The sequence below is a fragment of the Symphalangus syndactylus genome, chromosome 9 (genome assembly GCF_028878055.3).
Source record: "Symphalangus syndactylus isolate Jambi chromosome 9, NHGRI_mSymSyn1-v2.1_pri, whole genome shotgun sequence".
NCBI classification, from domain to species: Eukaryota; Metazoa; Chordata; class Mammalia; order Primates; family Hylobatidae; genus Symphalangus; species Symphalangus syndactylus.
In genome coordinates this window covers 109131156-109147667 of record NC_072431.2, presented here as the reverse complement: position 1 = coordinate 109147667, position 16512 = coordinate 109131156, and the positions used below count along the sequence as shown (strand labels likewise).

General features: G+C 49.6%; 1 protein-coding gene and 1 long non-coding RNA gene across 5 annotated transcripts; one reads left to right on the top strand and one right to left on the bottom strand.

Moving 5' to 3' along the window:
- Positions 1-1815: 1815 nt before the first annotated feature.
- On the bottom strand, positions 1816-7902 carry LOC134731459 (uncharacterized). The gene is made up of 2 exons (XR_010113739.1): positions 3555-7902; positions 1816-2177 (listed from the first exon to the last, which is right to left on the bottom strand). It is a non-coding gene; the product is annotated as an uncharacterized lncRNA (long non-coding RNA).
- On the top strand, positions 7893-16131 carry CA9 (carbonic anhydrase 9). Of its 4 annotated transcripts, none has more exons than XM_063609779.1 (11): positions 7893-8279; positions 9453-9482; positions 9675-9845; positions 9978-10120; positions 10215-10307; positions 13999-14089; positions 14193-14350; positions 14828-14972; positions 15087-15113; positions 15722-15803; positions 15935-16131. In XM_063609779.1, exons 1-11 carry the CDS (start codon positions 7913-7915, stop codon positions 15993-15995), a joined length of 1368 nt encoding a protein of 455 aa, XP_063465849.1. In that variant the 5' UTR covers positions 7893-7912; the 3' UTR covers positions 15996-16131. The 4 variants fall into 4 exon arrangements, with proteins under 4 accessions (XP_063465849.1, XP_055149764.1, XP_063465850.1 ...); XM_055293789.2 differs by lacking the exon at positions 13999-14089 and adding an exon at positions 12828-12894; XM_063609780.1 differs by lacking the exon at positions 9453-9482.
- The last annotated feature ends 381 nt before the right edge of the window (positions 16132-16512 follow it).

Sequence of the window (16512 nt, the reverse complement as noted above, 5' to 3'; positions counted from 1 at the left end):
GCTAAAGGGATGAATGGGACAAATAGGGTGATTTTAAAAATTCTCTTATACTTCTGCCTTTCCCAAGTTTTCTACATTAAGCATGCATTACCTGGTAGTTAGAAAAAAAAAGCTATTAAAAAAACCAAAATGTCAGAAACTTTAGGCTCCCTCCCTACTGTTTTGGACTCCTAGGAATCTGGGCCCCAAGCCAAGAACCAGGGGATTGTCAGGGTTCTGAGGTCTCCACCACCTCCCCACCAGCTCTGACATTCTAAGACTTCTAAGAAAGGAATAATGCTGGGCTTAGACCAGGGAGGAATAACTTGAAGGGCTTGGATGAAGGAAAGGGAGAGTTTGGATCAGACTGTACCTTGGGCTTATGTCCCAAGGAAACTGGTGGTGATACCAGATAGGTAGAGGACTGGTTACACTGTCTCAAGTGAATGTGGGACAGTCCACACACTAAGAGCTCGAAGATGGAAGAGGACAGATAATCCCATGGTAATTTGTGTCACTGTGAGCCCAGGTGATGAGAGTAGACCACAACATCTGGGGTGCAGTTGGTGATAGGTGTGTTTGTGAATGCTGCCAGTGTGTGTTAGTGCTTTGGGTGGGTGGAAGAGGGGTGGAGAATAGAGCCTCCTGTGAGCATCAGTTGGGGAATCATTCAACTCTAGAAGAGGAAGAGGGTAAAGCCAAGAAGACACACTGAAAACAGTTGGTGACAACTAATTCCCTGGGGACTAAGTCTCCCACAGAGCAAGTCAGACACACCACACTCTACGTGGAACAGCTGCTAAACTCTGCTCCCATAGCCAAAGATAGGAGGGGCCAACAGGAGGCGGTTCAGAGGGTAGTTAATAACCCCTTTATTCTTTAGTTATCCTCAAATTTTGCTTTCAATCCGATGGATGCTGGAGAAGCCCTAGGGATGCTTTGAACAACAATCAGTCATTCAACAAAATTAGGCTGGGCGTGGTGGCTCACGCCTGTAATCCCAGCACTTTGGGAGGCCGGGGCAGGCGGATCGCCTAAGGTCGGGAGTTAGAGTGACAATGGCTATGTGCTTCTTTATGTGTTGTCGGAGACCAGCCTGACCAACATGGTGAAACCCTGTCTCTATTAAAAATACAAAATTAGCCGGGCATGGTGGCACATGCCTGTAATCCCAGCTACTTGGGAGGCTGAGGCAGGAGAATCGCTTGAACCCGGGAGGCAGAGGTTGCAGTGAGCCAAGATCGTGCCATTGCACTCCAGCCTGGGCAATAAGAGCGAAACTCCATCTTAAAAAAAAAAAAAAAAAAAAAAAAAATTAAATGCCCATCATGTGCTAGGTCCTGTGCTAGGCATGAAGATGAAATTGTGGACAAGAGAAATATGACCCCCGCCCATGGGGAGCTTACACTCCAGCATGGCAGATACAGTAAGGAGTCACCATAAAATGAAGAAACATTACAAGGGACATGTAGGCTTCCACACAAGCATGCAGTGAAGGGACTGATCCTAGTGTAGGAGTCAGGGAAGCCTTCTCAAAGGAAGTGATATGTGAACTGATGACCTGAAGGATGAATAAAACCTGGCGAGGCAGAGCTGGGCGCTGGCAGCAGGGGAAGTGGAAAAAAGAGTCAAACGGCATGGACAAAGGCTTGGACACACACATATGCAAGCATACGATGAATTTAAGGAACTGCTAGAAGTTCTGTAAGATGAGAGCACAGACTGCAAGGGAGAGAGTGAATGACAAAGGAGACTGGAGAGGTAGACAGAGGCCAAACTTAGAAGGAATTTATGTCAGTAAAATTGTGATATAAGTAATAATAAATTCAAAGTGGCTAAACATTAAGATAATTTATTGACTCATGCAACTGAAAAGTCCAGAAGCAGGTGGGCCCTAGTGTTGGCCTAATCCAGCAGCTCAATCATGTTACCAAGGACCTCTTTCCACCACTCCACCGTGCCTTCCATGGTTTTACCTTCATCTTAAGGCTGGCTTCCATTGTGGGTCAAGATGGCTGCCCACAGTTACAATGGCTGTGTGCTTCTTTATGTGTTGTCCGCAGAATTGGTTCCCTTAGCCATCAAATACTTCAGACAGAGAGCTTCACTGATTGGACCTCCCTAGGTCACAAGCCCGCCATGGAAACCAAGGCAATGGCGGCCCGCTGAAGGCCACGTCAGGTACTGTGAACCTTATCCTAAGGGCAATGGGAAACCATTGAAAGGCCTTAAACAGGGAGTGAGATCATGAGATGTGCCATTTTAGAAACATCACTCTGGTTGCTGGACTCAGCAAGACCCATCAGGAGGCAGTTGCAGTCATCCAGGTAAGAGGTGACAAAAGTGTGAGCCAAGATGAAAAATGTGGATGAAAAATTTAGAAGGTAGAATCTATAGGGCATGGTTATGGAATGCTAGGGTGAAGGAAAAGATGAAAGTAGAGATGGTACCAGGTTTCTGGCTTCTGGGTGGAGGCTGGCACTATTCACTGAAGGAGGATGAAAAGGAGATTTGTAGGGAAGACACATTCAACCTGGGGCCTGTTAAACTTGAAATACTTGTGGGACATCCAAGTGGAGATGTCTTGGGTCTTGTCTATTAGGCAGATGGTTATGGGTCTGACATGGGGAGAGAGTCCAGCCTAGGAATACTTGGGTGTCATCAATTTATAGGAGCCATGGGAGTGGATGACACTGCCTTGCAAAGATAAGGAGCAGGATAAGGGCAAAAGCATGAGAGTCTTCAATACGAACTCATCCCTTCTCATCCTGTGCAGTCAGTTCCACTGCACTGATGGTGGACTAAATGGTGGCCCCATAAAGACATGTCCATGTCCTAATCCCCAAGACCTGTATATGTGACCTTGTTGGGAAAAAGGGTCTTTGCAGACATAATTAGTTAAGGATCCTGAGATGAGATCATTCTGGATTATGCTGGTGGGCCCTAAATCCAATGACAAGTGTCTCAATGAGAGACACCCAGTGGAGACATAGGGACAAGAGAAGGCCATGTGAAGTTGGAGGCAGACACGGAGTAATGCAGCTACAAGTCAAGGAATGCCTGGAGCGCCAGAAGCTAGAAGAGGCAAGGAAGGATTCTTCCCCAGAGCCTTCAGAGAGAGTCTAGTCCTGTCAAAACCTTGATTTCAGACTTCTGGCCTCCAGAACTGTGAGAAAATCCATTTCTGTTGTTTCAAGCCACCCAGTTGGTGGTAATTTGTTACAGCAGCCCTTGGAAATGAATATAGATGGGGAGGTAGCCAGAACTACAAGTCAGCCTCAAGTTTATACGAGGAATTTGATCAGTCTTTGCCCCCAAGCTATGGCTTGGGAGAGGGAGCATTTCCCCTTCTACTCTACCAGTGAATAGTTTCCTCCTCTGCCATGCTGGGATAGGCAGAGACATGTTTTAGTAACATGACCCCTCCGTGTTTGAAAACACAAACCCTCATGAACAAACACTTGGCCTATAATAACCACAGAGAGGTCCTGATCCAGGTGTGGGGTGCCCTGGTCAGTCAGTCCTGAGTACACTCTGTCCCAACCTGGGGAGACTCAGGAAACAATAACTCAAACCTGTTTGAGGGTTTGGCAGACGCCCAGCATGATCCAGGGTCAGAGTCCACATTCTCCACTCAGACCAGAGACGAGAGAGACAGAGAAACAGAGCCATAGGGAATCGCATTTGGAAAATGAGTGAGCTGTAACAGAGAGCTAGATTAGTTGTTACCACATTCTGTCTTGTATAGGCCCATCCAATTCAGATATTACCATGTACTTCCATGTGTCAGGGGCCAAGCAAGATCCAAGCTAATGACAGAGCTGACCGAGACAATCAGCCGGCCATCCAGAGTGTACCCTGGACCACACTGCCATGGAGAGCTCTGAATTTGGCTCCAGAAATTGCACCCTAGAATCTTAGGCTGACTACATCTGAGGATGACCATTTGGAGGACAGCTGTTATTCAGCCATATATATTTTGTTGTATAATATGACAGTCATCTGACAACACAGATGATTTGGAGTGACACAAAAATGTGGTGTTGGGCCAGGCATGGTGGCTCACGCCTATAATCCCAACCCTTTTGGAGGCTGAGGTGGGAGGATCACTTGAGGTCAGAGGATCACTTGAGGTCAAGAGTTCAAGACTAACCTGGGCAATATAGCGAAACCCCGTCTCTACAAAACAAATTTAAAAAATTAGCCAGGGGTGGTGGCTTGTGCCTGTGGTCCTAGCTACTCAGGAGGCTGAGGCGGGGGGATCACTTGAGCCTGGGAGGTCGAGCCTGCAGTGAGCTATGACGCCACTGTACTCCAGTCTGGGTGACAGAGTAAGACCTTGTCTCAAAAATAATAATAATGTCAAAAGTTATGTCATGTTTATGGGATAGTTGTGGTTTGACAGGCATAGGTCATTGACAATGAGCTCCCTGAGGGCAGAGAATATATCTTAGTCAATTTGGTATTTCTCAAGCACCTGGCAAGGTAATCTACAAAGAGAAAATGCTCAATAATGGCTGTTGAATAAAAGACTGACTCAATCAAGTACTGGACCCTGCCCTTATGGAGCTGAAGGCCGTTAGAGCAGATAAAATGTCATAAATCACCCTTATATGAGTTAGATGGTGGACAAGGTTATTATTGAGGGCAGGCAAAGAACTGGGTTGGCTCAAAGATGCCAGGGATCTTTTCCAGACTAGTGGTAGAGGGTTGGTTAAGGAGTTTCCTGAAGGAGGGGGCCTTTCATCTGAGTCTCAAAGAATAGAAGAGATTAGACAGGGAGGACAGTAAAACTTTTTTTTTTTTTGAAACGGAGTCTCACTTTGTCGCCCAGGCTGGAGTGCAGTGGCACAATCTCAGCTCACTACAAGCTCCGCCTCCCGGGTTCACGTCATTCTCCTGCCTCAGCTTCCCGAGTAGCTGGGACTACAGGCACTCGCCGCCACGCCCGGCTAATTTTTTTTTTTTTATATTTTCAGTAGAGACGGGGTTTCACTCTGTTAGCCAGGATTTTTGTTTGTTTGTTTGTTTGTTTGTTTTGAGACAGAGTTTCACTCTGTTGACCAGGCTGGAGTGCAGTGGCACGATCTCGGCTCACTGCAACCTCTGCCTCCCAGGTTCAAGTGATTCTCCTGCCTCAGCCTCCTGAGTAGCTGAGATTACAGGTGCCTGCCAGCATGCCCAGCGAATTTTTGTATTTTTAGTAGAGACAGGTTTTGCCATGTTGGCCAGGCTGGTCTTGGAACTCCTGACCTCAGGTGATCTGCACGCCTCGGCCTCCCAAAGTGCTGGTATTAGAGGCGTGAGCCACCGCACCCGGCCAGTAAAACTATTTGTAACACAGCAGCAAGTGCACAAGCACTGACCCATCAGAGTTGAAGGTGGCTGAGGCACTCAAGTGGGCTCCTGGGGACTCTGTTATGCCAGGGAATACCTCTTTAGATAAGGGATCAGGAGGTCTGGAGGGTCCCTAAGGAAGAGCTAGGGTAGCAGGGGTACCCTGGAGCCAGGGGCCATGGCTATATGCCAACAGGATTAGAAACATCTTAATATATTTAATTAACCTACACAACCATATTGGTGTGTGCCTACTGAATATTAGCCCTAGATATGGACCTGAAATGGCCTTATTCTCTTTTAGTTTGTTGAAGCCAATGGAGCCTTACTAGAATGTGAGCTACAAAACAGTAGAGCTGTTCTCTATTCAATGCTGCATCTGTAGGGCCTAGAACAGCACCTGGAGGACTGGAGGAGGCTTAATAAATTGTTAAAAAGGCAGACTAGCCAGGTGTGATGGCGCGTGCCTGTAGTCCCAGCTACTTGGGAGGCTGAGGCAGGAGGATCACTTGATCCCAGGAGTTCTGGGCTGTAGTGTAGTATACCAGTCAGGTGACTGCACTAAGTTCTGCATCAACCTGGTTGCCTAAGGATGGTTGAACTGACCCAGGTGGAAATTGGAGATCAAAACTCCAGTGCTGATCAGTAGCAGGGTTGCACCTATAAATAGCCACTGCCCTCCAGCCTGGGAAACATAGTGAGATCCCATCTCTAAAATAAATTTTAAAAATAATTAATTAGAAAAAAAACCAGCCTGTAATCCCAGCACTTTGGGAGGCCAAGGCAGGCAGATCACCTGAGGTCAGGAGTTCAAGACAAGCCTGGCCAATATGGCAAAACCCAATCTCTACCAAAAATACAAAAATTAGCTGGGCATGGTGGCAGGTGCTTGTAGTCCCAGCTACTCAAGAGGCTGAGGCAAGAGAATCGCTTGAACCTGGGAGGTGGTGGAGATTGCAGTGGGCCGAGATCACGCCACTGCACTCCAGCCTGGGCTGGAAAGAAAAAAAAAAAGAAAAGAAAAAGAAAAAAAAACTGAGAGGCCTAAGCCCATTCTTGGGGTCCTCACACTCTTCTACCCCATCTCCTTGCATCCAGTCTTCCCCTGCAATCTGTGCTCCATACTAGCCCTCAAGCCCTCACCATGACCTATTATGAGAATTGGATTCTGTCACTCTCCTGCTCATAATATTTTATGCCTCCCCTTTGCCCAGAATATCATTCTCCCTATTGTTTTTACCAATTGAACTGGTATTTCTTCAAGGACATGATCAAATTTGCCTACTTCTATATTATCTTCTAAAGCAGAATTCATCTCTCTTCCCTGAATATTATGATATTGACAGGGTTTGCCCTCACTCACTAGACTGCGAGCTGCTCAGGGCAGGTAGTGTTTTTTTGTTTTTGTTTTTGTTTTTTTTTTTTTGAGACAGGGTCTTGCTCTGTCACCCAGGCCAGAGTGCAATGGTATAATCTTAGCTCACTGCAGCCTCAACTGCCTCGGCTCAAGCGATCATCCCATTTCAGCCTCCTGAGTAGCTGGGACTACAGGCACATGCCATTACACCTGGCTAATTTTTTGTATTTCTAGTAGAGACAGGGTTTGGCCATGTTGCCCGGGCTGGTCTCGAACTCCTGGACTCAAGCAATCCACCCACCTCAGCCTCCCAAAATGAGGGACCGTGTCTTATTCATTTCCATGTCCCTAGTCCATAGCCCAGTGCTGGACCTATGGTGGTACTAAATAAATATTTGTTGAATGCAATAGTAAATAGCATTTCAGGGAGCAAGAACTAGATTAACAAAGGTGGAAAAAGGTTTGGAGAAAAAAAATAATAGTTTAATTTGGCTAGAGTATGAGGGAGAGTAGTAGGAGACAAGATGGAAAGGTCTCTTGGGCAAGGTTTTGAAGAGACTTGGAAGTCAGAAGTACACAATGTGCGTATCGTGGCACGCAGTGGGGAGCCAATGAAGGCTTTTGAGCAGGAGAGTAATGTGATGAAAAATAAATATAGGTTAAACCTATCAGAGTCCCTCTGACACATACACTTGCTTTTCATTCAAGCTCAAGTTTGTCTCCCACATACCCATTACTTAACTCACCCTCGGGCTCCCCTAGCAGCCCGCCCTACCTCTTTACCTGCTTCCTGGTGGAGTCAGGGATGTATACATGAGCTGCTTTCCCTCTTAGCCAGAGGACATGGGGGCCCCAGCTCCCCTGCCTTTCCCCTTCTGTGCCTGGAGCTGGGAAGCAGGCCAGGGTTAGCTGAGGCTGGCTGGCAAGCAGCTGGGTGGTGCCAGGGAGAGCCTGCATAGTGCCAGGTGGTGCCTTGGGTTCCAAGCTGAGTCCATGGCCCCGATAACCTTCTGCCTGTGCACACACCTGCCCCTCACTCCGCCCCCATCCTGGCTTTGGTATGGGGGAGAGGGCACAGGGCCAGACAAACCTGTGAGACTTTGGCTCCATCTCTGCAAAAGGGCGCTCTGTGAGTCAGCCTGCTCCCCTCCAGGCTTGCTCCTCCCCCACCCAGCTCTTGTTTCCAATGCACGTACAGCCCGTACACACCGTGTGCTGGGACACCCCACAGTCAGCCGCATGGCTCCCCTGTGCCCCAGCCCCTGCCTCCCTCTGTTGATCCCAGCCCCTGCTCCAGGCCTCACTATGCAACTGCTGCTGTCACTGCTGCTTCTGGTGCCTGCCCATCCCCAGAGGCTGCCCCGGATGCAGGAGGATTCCCCCCTGGGAGGAGGCTCTTCTGGGGAAGATGACCCACTGGGCGAGGAGGATCTGCCCAGTGAAGAGGATCCACCCAGAGAGGAGGATCTACCTGGAGAGGAGGATCTACCTGAAGTTAAGCCTAAATCAGAAGAAGAGGGCTCCCTGAAGTTAGAGGATCTACCTACTGCTGAGGCTCCTGGAGATCCTCAAGAACCCCAGAATAATGCCCACAGGGACAAAGAAGGTAAGTGGTCATCAGTCTCCAAATCCAGGTTCCAGGAGGTTCATGCCTCCCCTCCCATACCCCAGCCTAGGCTCTGGTCACTCAGGGAAGGAGGGCAGCCTGTACTCCCCACAGAAGCCCTTCCAGAGGTCCCATACCAATATCCCCATCCCCACTTTCAGAGGTAGAAAGGGACAGATGTGGAGAGAGAATAAAAAGGGTGCAAAAGGAGAGAAGTGAGCTGGATGGAATGGGAGAGAAGGGGGAGGCTAGAGAAGAGGAAGGGATGAGAGAAGTGCAGATGAGAGAAAAAATGTGCAGACAAAGAAAAAAAAATAGGTGGAGAGGGAGAGCCAGAGAGTTTGAGGGGAAGAAAAAAGGAAAGCTTGGGAGATGAAGCGGGTACCAGAGGACAAGCAAGAAGAGCTGGTAGAAGCCATCTCATCTTTAGTCTACAATAAGGAAATTGAGACCTAGGAAGAAGGACACAGCAGGTAGAGAAAAGTGGCGTCTTGACTCCCAAGCCAGGAATTTGGGGAAAGGGGTTGGAGACCATACAAGGCAGAGGGATGAGTGGGGAGGAGAAAGAAGGGAGAAAGGAAGGATGGTGTACTCACTCATTTGGGACTCAGGACTGAAGTGCCCACTCACCTTTTTTTTTTTTTGAGACAAACTTTCACTTTTGTTGCCCAGGCTGGAGTGCAATGGCACGATCTCGGCTCACTGCAACCTCCACCTCCCAGGTTCAAGTGATTCTCCCACCTCAGCCTCTTGCCAAATAGCTGGGATTACAGGCATGCGCCACCACGCCCGGCCAATTTTTGTATTTTTAGTAGAGACGGAGTTTCACCATGTTGGTCAGGCTGGTCTCGAACTCCTGATCTCAGGTGATCCACCCACCCTGGCCTCCCAAAGTGTTGGGATTACAGGCGTGAGCCACAGCGCCTGGCCTGAAGCAGCCACTCACTTTTACAGACCCTAAGACAATGATTGCAAACTGGTAGGATTGCTGTTTGGCCCACCCAGCTGCGGTGTTGAGTTTGGATGCGGTCTCCTGTGCTTTGCACCTGGCCCGCCTAAGGCATTTGTTACCGGTACTGCTCCCGTAAGGCATCTGAGTTTGTGACGTCGTTTTGGCCGCCAGGAAGGGATTGGGCTCTAAGCTTGAGCGGTTCATCCTTTTCATTTATACAGGGGATGACCAGAGTCATTGGCGCTATGGAGGTGAGACACCCACCCGCTGCACAGACCAATCTGGGAACCCAGCTCTGTGGATCTCCCCTACAGCGGTCCCTGAACACTGGTCCCGGGCGTCCCACCCGCCACCCGCCGTCCCACCCCCTCACCTTTTCTACCCCGGCTCCCTAAGTTCCTGACCTAGGCGTCAGACTTCCTCACTATACTCTCTCACCCCAGGCGACCCGTCCTGGCCCCAGGTGTCCCCAGCCTGCGCGGGCCGCTTCCAGTCCCCGGTGGATATCCGCCCCCAGCTCACCGCCTTTTGCCGGGCCCTGCGCCCCCTGGAACTCCTGGGCTTCCAGCTCCCGCCGTTCCCAGAACTGCGCCTGCGCAACAATGGCCACAGTGGTGAGGGGGTCTCCCCGCCGAGACCTGGGGATGGGGCGGGGCGCAGGGAAGGGAACCGTCGCGGCAGTGCCTGCCCGGGGATTGGGCTGGCCCTCCCGGGCGGGGCCGGCTCACTTGCCTCTCCCTACGCAGTGCAACTGACCCTGCCTCCCGGACTAGAGATGGCTCTGGGTCCCGGGCGGGAGTACCGGGCTCTGCAGCTGCATCTGCACTGGGGGGCTGCAGGTCGTCCGGGCTCGGAGCACACTGTGGAAGGCCACCGTTTCCCTGCCGAGGTGAGCGCAGGCAGAGCTGGCCGAGAAGGGGCAAAGGAGCGGGACGGGGCGGGGCCAGAGACGTGGCCGTCTCCTACCCTCGTGTCCTTTTCAGATCCACGTGGTTCACCTCAGCACCGCCTATGCCAGAGTTGACGAGGCCTTGGGGCGCCCCGGAGGCCTGGCCGTGTTGGCCGCCTTTCTGGAGGTACCAGATCCTGGACACCCCCTACTCCCCGCTTTCCCATCCCATGCTCCTCCCGGACTCTATCGTGGAGCCAGAGACCCCATCCCAGCACGCTCACCCTGGCCCCTGGCTGACAAACTCATTCATGCACTGTTTGTTCATTTAACACCCACTGTGAACCAGGCACCAGCCCCCAACAAGGATTCTGAAGCTGTAGGTCCTTGCCTCTAAGTAGCCCACAGCCAGTGGGGGAGGCTGACATGACAGACACATAGGAAGGACAGAGTAAAAATGGTGGTCACGGAGGATGTAGGGTCCAGTCCCACAGGGTCGGTGGGCTTCTCCCTGTGTGCGGCGACGAGAGAGTGTAGAAATAAAGACACAAGACAAAGAGATAAAAGAAAAGACAGCTGGGCCCCGGGGACCACTACCACCAATGCGCGGAGACCGGTAGTGGCCCCGAATGTCTGACTGCGCTGCTATTTATTGGATACAAAGCAAAAGGGGCAGGGTAAAGAGTGAGTCATCTCCAATGATAGGTAAGGTCACGTGGGTAACGTGTCCACTGGACAGGGGGCCCTTCCCTGCCTGGCAGCTGAGGCAAAGCGAGAGAGAGGAGACAAAGAGAAAGACAGCTTACATCATTATTTCTGCATATTAGAGACTTTTAGTACTTTCACTAATTTACTACTGCTATCCAGAAGGCAGAGCCAGGTGTACAGGATGGAACATGAAGGCGGACTAGGAGTGTGACCACTGAAGCACAGCATCATAGGGAGACTGTTAGGCCTCCGGATAACTGCAGGCAAGCCTGACTGATGTCAGGCCCCCCACAAGAGATGGAGGAGCAGAGTCTTCTCTCAACTCCCCCGGGGAAAAGGAGACTCCCTTTCCCGCTCTGCTAAGTAGCGGGTGTTGTTCCTTGACACTTTTCACTACCGCTAGACCAGGGTCCGCCTGGCAACGGGCGTCTTCTCAGACGCTGGCATTACCACTAGACCAAGGAGCCCTTCTGGTGGCCCCGTCTGGGCATAACAGAAGGCTCGCACTCTTGTCTTCTGGTCACAACTCACTGTGTCCCCTCAGCTCCTATCTCTGTATGGCCTGGTTTTTCCTAGGTTATGATTATAGAGCGAGGATTATTATAATATTGGGATAAAGAGTAATTACTACCAACTAATGATTAATATTGATATATAATCATATCTAAGATCTATATCTGGTATAACTATTCTTATTTTATATTTTATTATACTGGAACAGCTCGTGTCCTCGGTCTTTTGCCTTGGTGCCTGGGTGGCTTGCTGCCCATAAGAGGAGGTGACACTTAAAGCCTTCACTGGTAGAAAAGAAAAGAAAGTGTTCATTGCAGAGGGAATAGAATGTGCAAAGACTCAGAATATGGCCTATTTAGGGAATGGCACCTGCAGTGCATTAGACATCAAGGAGAGTAATTTCTCTAATACTCCAATGACCCATCATTTCTCCTTTGTGAAATGCAGTGTTTAGTGACCTATTTGAACCCATAATAATCAAGGCTACATACACTATGATTAGAGGAGGCCAGTAAAGGGAAGGGATGGTGAGATGCCTGCTAAGTTCACTCACTCACTGATTTTTTTTTTTTGACAGAGTCTCTCTCTGTCACCCAGGCTGGAGTGCAGTGGTGTGATCTTGCGTCACTGCAACTTCCGCCTCCCGGGTTCAAGGGATTCTCCTGCCTCAGCCTCCTGAGTAGCTGGGGTTACAGGTGTGTGCCACCATGCCCGGCTAATTTTTTTTGTATTTTTAGTAGACAGGGTTTCATCATGTTGGTCAGGCTGGTCTCAAACTCCCGGCCTCAAGTGATCTGCCTGCCTCAGCCTCTCAAAGTGCTAGGATTACAAGTGTGAGCCACCGTGCCCAGCCACACTCACTGATTCTTTAACGTCAGCCACACAGCACAAAGTTCAGAGAAATGCCTCCGACATAACATGTCAATATGTTCATACTCTTAGGTTCATAATGTTCTTAACATTAGGTTCATAAGCAAAATAGGAAAAAAGAATAATAAATAAAAGGAGTGGCATGTCAGGACCTCACCTGAAAAGCCAAACACAGAATCATGAAGGTGACTGCAGAGGTGACACCAACACAAAGGTGTATATATGGTTTCCTGTGGGGAGTATGTACGGAGGCAGCAGTGAGTGAGACTGCAAATGTTAGAAGGGCCCGGGTCACCGAGAGCCTAGTATCCTAGTAAAGTGGGCTCTCTCCCTCCCTCTCCAGCTTGTCATTGAAAACCAGTCCACCAAGCTTGTTGGTTCGCACAGCAAGAGTACACAGAGTTTGAGTAATAATACATAAGATTTTAAAAGGGAGACCTTGTCTCTAAAAAAACAACAACAACAACAAAAAACAACAACCGTTACAATTTTATGTTACCTCAGCATTCTCAGAGCTGAGGAATGGGAGAGGACTATGGGAACCCCCCTCATGTTCTGGCCTTCAGCCATGGCCCTGGATACATGCACTCATCTGTCTTACAATGTCATCCCCCAGGAGGGCCCAGAAGAAAACGGTGCCTATGAGCAATTGCTGTCTCGCTTGGAAGAAATTGCTGAGGAAGGTCAGTTTGTTGGTCTGGCCACTAATCTCTGTGGCCTAGTTCATAAAGAATCACCCTTGGGAGCTTCAAGTCTGAGGCTGGAGATGGGCTCCCTCCAGTGCAGGAGGGATTAAAGCATGAGCCAGCGCTCATCTTGATAATAACCGTGAAGCTGACAGACGCAGTTACCCGCAAACGGCTGCCTACAGATTGAAAACCAAGCAAAAACCGCCGGGCACGGTGGCTCACGCCTGTAATCCCAGCACTTTGGGAGGCTGAGGCAGGTGGATCATGAGGTCAAGAGATCGAGACCATCCTGGCCAACATGGTGAAACCCCATCTCTACTAAAAATACAAAAAAATAGCCGGGCGTGGTGGCGGGTGCCTGTAGTCCCAGCTACTTGGGAGGCTGAGGCAGGAGAATGGCGTGAACCCGGGAGGCAGAAGTTGCAGTGAGCCGAGATCGCACCACTGCACTCCAGCCTGGGCAACAGAGCAAGACTCCGTCTCAAAAAAAAAAAAAAAAAAGAAAACCAAGCAAAAACCAAAATGAGACAAAAAAACAAGACCAAAAAATGGTGTTTGGAATTGTCAAGGTCAAGTCTGGAGAGCTAAACTTTTTCTGAGAACTGTTTAATATTTTAACTTCGTAAATACTTTTGTTGGAAATCGTTCTCTTCTTAGTCACTCTTGGGTCATTTTAAATCTCACTTACTCTACTAGGTCTTTTAGGTCTCTGCTAGACTAGGTAGAACTCTGCCTTTGCATTTCTTGTGTCTGTTTTGTATAGTTATCAATATTCATATTTATTTACAAGTTATTCAGATCATTTTTTCTTTTTTTTTTTGTATTTTTAGTAGAGACAGGGTTTCACCATATTGGCCAGACTGATCTCAAACTCCTGACCTTGTGATTCACCAGCCTCGGCCTCCCAAAGTGCTGGGATTCATTTTTTTCTTTTTAATTTGCTCTGGGCTTAAACTTGTGGCCCAACACTTTATGATGGTACACAGAGTTAAGAGTGTAGACTCAGATGGTCTTTCTTCTTTCCTTCTCTTCCTTCCTCCCTTCCCTCCCGCCTTCCCTTCTCTCCTTCCTTTCTTTCTCCCTCTCTTGCTTCCTCAGGTCTCTTCCAGTTGCCCGAAAGCCCTGTACTTTTTTTTGAGTTACGTCTTATGGGAAGGGCCTGCACTTAGTGAAGAAGCGGTCTCAGAGAGTTGAGTTACCTTGGCTTTTGGGAGGTGAAACTGTATCCCTATACCCTGAAGCTTTAAGGGGGTGCAGTGTAGGTGAGACCCCAACATATATCCTCTTCACAGGCTCAGAGACTCAGGTCCCAGGACTGGACATATCTGCACTCCTGCCCTCTGACCTCAGCCGCTACTTCCGATATGAGGGGTCTCTGACTACACCGCCCTGTGCCCAGGGTGTCATCTGGACTGTGTTTAACCAGACAGTGATGCTGAGTGCTAAGCAGGTGGGCCTAGGGTGTGTGTGGACACAGTGGGTGTTGGGGAAAGCAGATGTAAGATGAGATGAGAAAGAGGAGAAGAAAGAAGTCAAGGCTGGGCTCTGTGGCTCACGCCTATAATCCCAGCACGTTGGGAGGCTGAGGTGGGAGAATGGTTTGAGCCCAGGAGTTCAAGACAAGGCGGGGCGACATAGTGTGACCCCATCTCTACCAAAAAAACCCCAACAAAACCAAAAATAGCCGGGCATGGTGGTGTGCATAGTCCCAGCTACTCAAGGAGGCTGAGGTGGGAATATCGCTTGATCCCACCACTGCCTACCATCTTTAGGATACATTAGTTTATTTATAAAAGAAATCAAGAGGCCAGGTGGGGAATACAGGAGATGGAGGGTGGAGCCCTGAGGTGCTGGTTGTGAGCTGGCCTGGGACCCTTGTTTCCTGTCATGCCATGAACCCAGCCACACTGTCTACTGACCTCCCTAGCTCCACACCCTCTTTGACACCCTGTGGGGACCTGGTGACTCTCGGCTACAGCTGAACTTCCGAGCAACGCAGCCTTTGAACGGGCGAGTGATCGAGGCCTCCTTCCTTGCTGGAGTGGACAGCAGTCCTCGGGCTGCTGAGCCAGGTACAGCTTTGTCTGGTGTCCCCGCAGCCAGTAGTCCGTTATCCTCCCATGTGTGTGCCAGTGTCTGTCATTGGTGGTCACAGCCTGCCTCTGACATCTCCTTTTCCTCTCCAGTCCAGCTGAATTCCTGCCTGGCTGCTGGTGAGTCTGCCCCTCCTCTTGGTCCTGATGCCAGGAGACTCCTCGGCACCATTCAGCCCCAGGGCTGCTCAGGACCGCCTCTGCTCCCTCTCCTTTTCTGCAGACCCCAACCCCAATATTAGAGAGGCAGATCATGGTGGGGATTCCCCCATTGTCCCCAGGGGCTAGTTGATTAGAATGAAGCTTGAGAAATCTCCTAGCATCCCTCTCTCAAAACAATCCCCGCCTTTTTTTTAAAGATAGGGTCTCACTCTGTTGCCCAGGCTGGGGTGTTGTGGCACGATCATAGCCCACTGCAGCCTTGAACTCCTAGGCTCAGGCAATCCTTTCACCTTAGCCTCTCAAAGCACTGGGACTGTAGGCATGAGCCACTGTGCCTGGCCCCAAACAGCCCTTTTACTTGGCTTCTAGGAAGCAAAAACGGTGCTTATCTTACCCCTTCTCATGTATCCACCCTCATCCCTTGGCTGGCCTCTTCTGGAGACTGAGGCACTGGGGGCTGCCTGAGAACTCGGGGCAGGGGTGGTGGAGTGCACTGAGGCAGGTGTTGAGGAACTGTGCAGACCCCTCTTCCTTCACAAAGCAGCCCTCTCTGCTCTCCATCCCAGGTGACATCCTAGCCCTGGTTTTTGGCCTCCTTTTTGCTGTCACCAGCGTCGCCTTCCTCGTGCAGATGAGAAGGCAGCACAGGTATTACACTGACCCTTTCCTCAGGTACAACCTTCCCCAACCCCGTGTGGAGTCACTTCATGCAAAGTGCATGCAAATGAGCTGCTCCTGGGCCAGTTTTCTGATTAGCCTTCCCTGTTGTGTACACACAGAAGGGGAACCAAAGGGGGTGTAAGCTACCACCCAGCAGAGGTAGCCGAGACTGGAGCCTAGAGGCTGGATCTTGGAGAATGTGAGAAGCCAGCCAGAGGCATCTGAGGGGGAGCCGGTAACTGTCCTGTCCTGCTCATTATGCCACTTCCTTTTAACTGCCAAGAAATTTTTTAAAATAAATATTTATAACAAAGTATGTGTTAGTCACCTTTGTTCCTCAAATTAGAAGGATGGTACTTGAATTTCCTATTACTGTTATTAGCACGAATTTAGTAGTAATGCATTTATTCTCTTACAGTTCGGAGGTCAGCAGTCAGATGTCAGTAGGGCTTGTTCCTCCTTCCACACATCACTCCAATCTCTTGCTCACATTGTCACAACTCCTACCTCCACATTTGACCTCCTTGTCTCAAGAACCCTTGGGATTACACTGGGCCTATCTAGGTAACCAAGGATAATCATCCCATCTCAAAATCTTAATCACCACGTTTCTTCCCATATAAGGTAAGAACAATGCACAGGATTAGAACATGGACATCTTTGGAGAAGGGGAATTATTCTGCCTACCACAGATGCT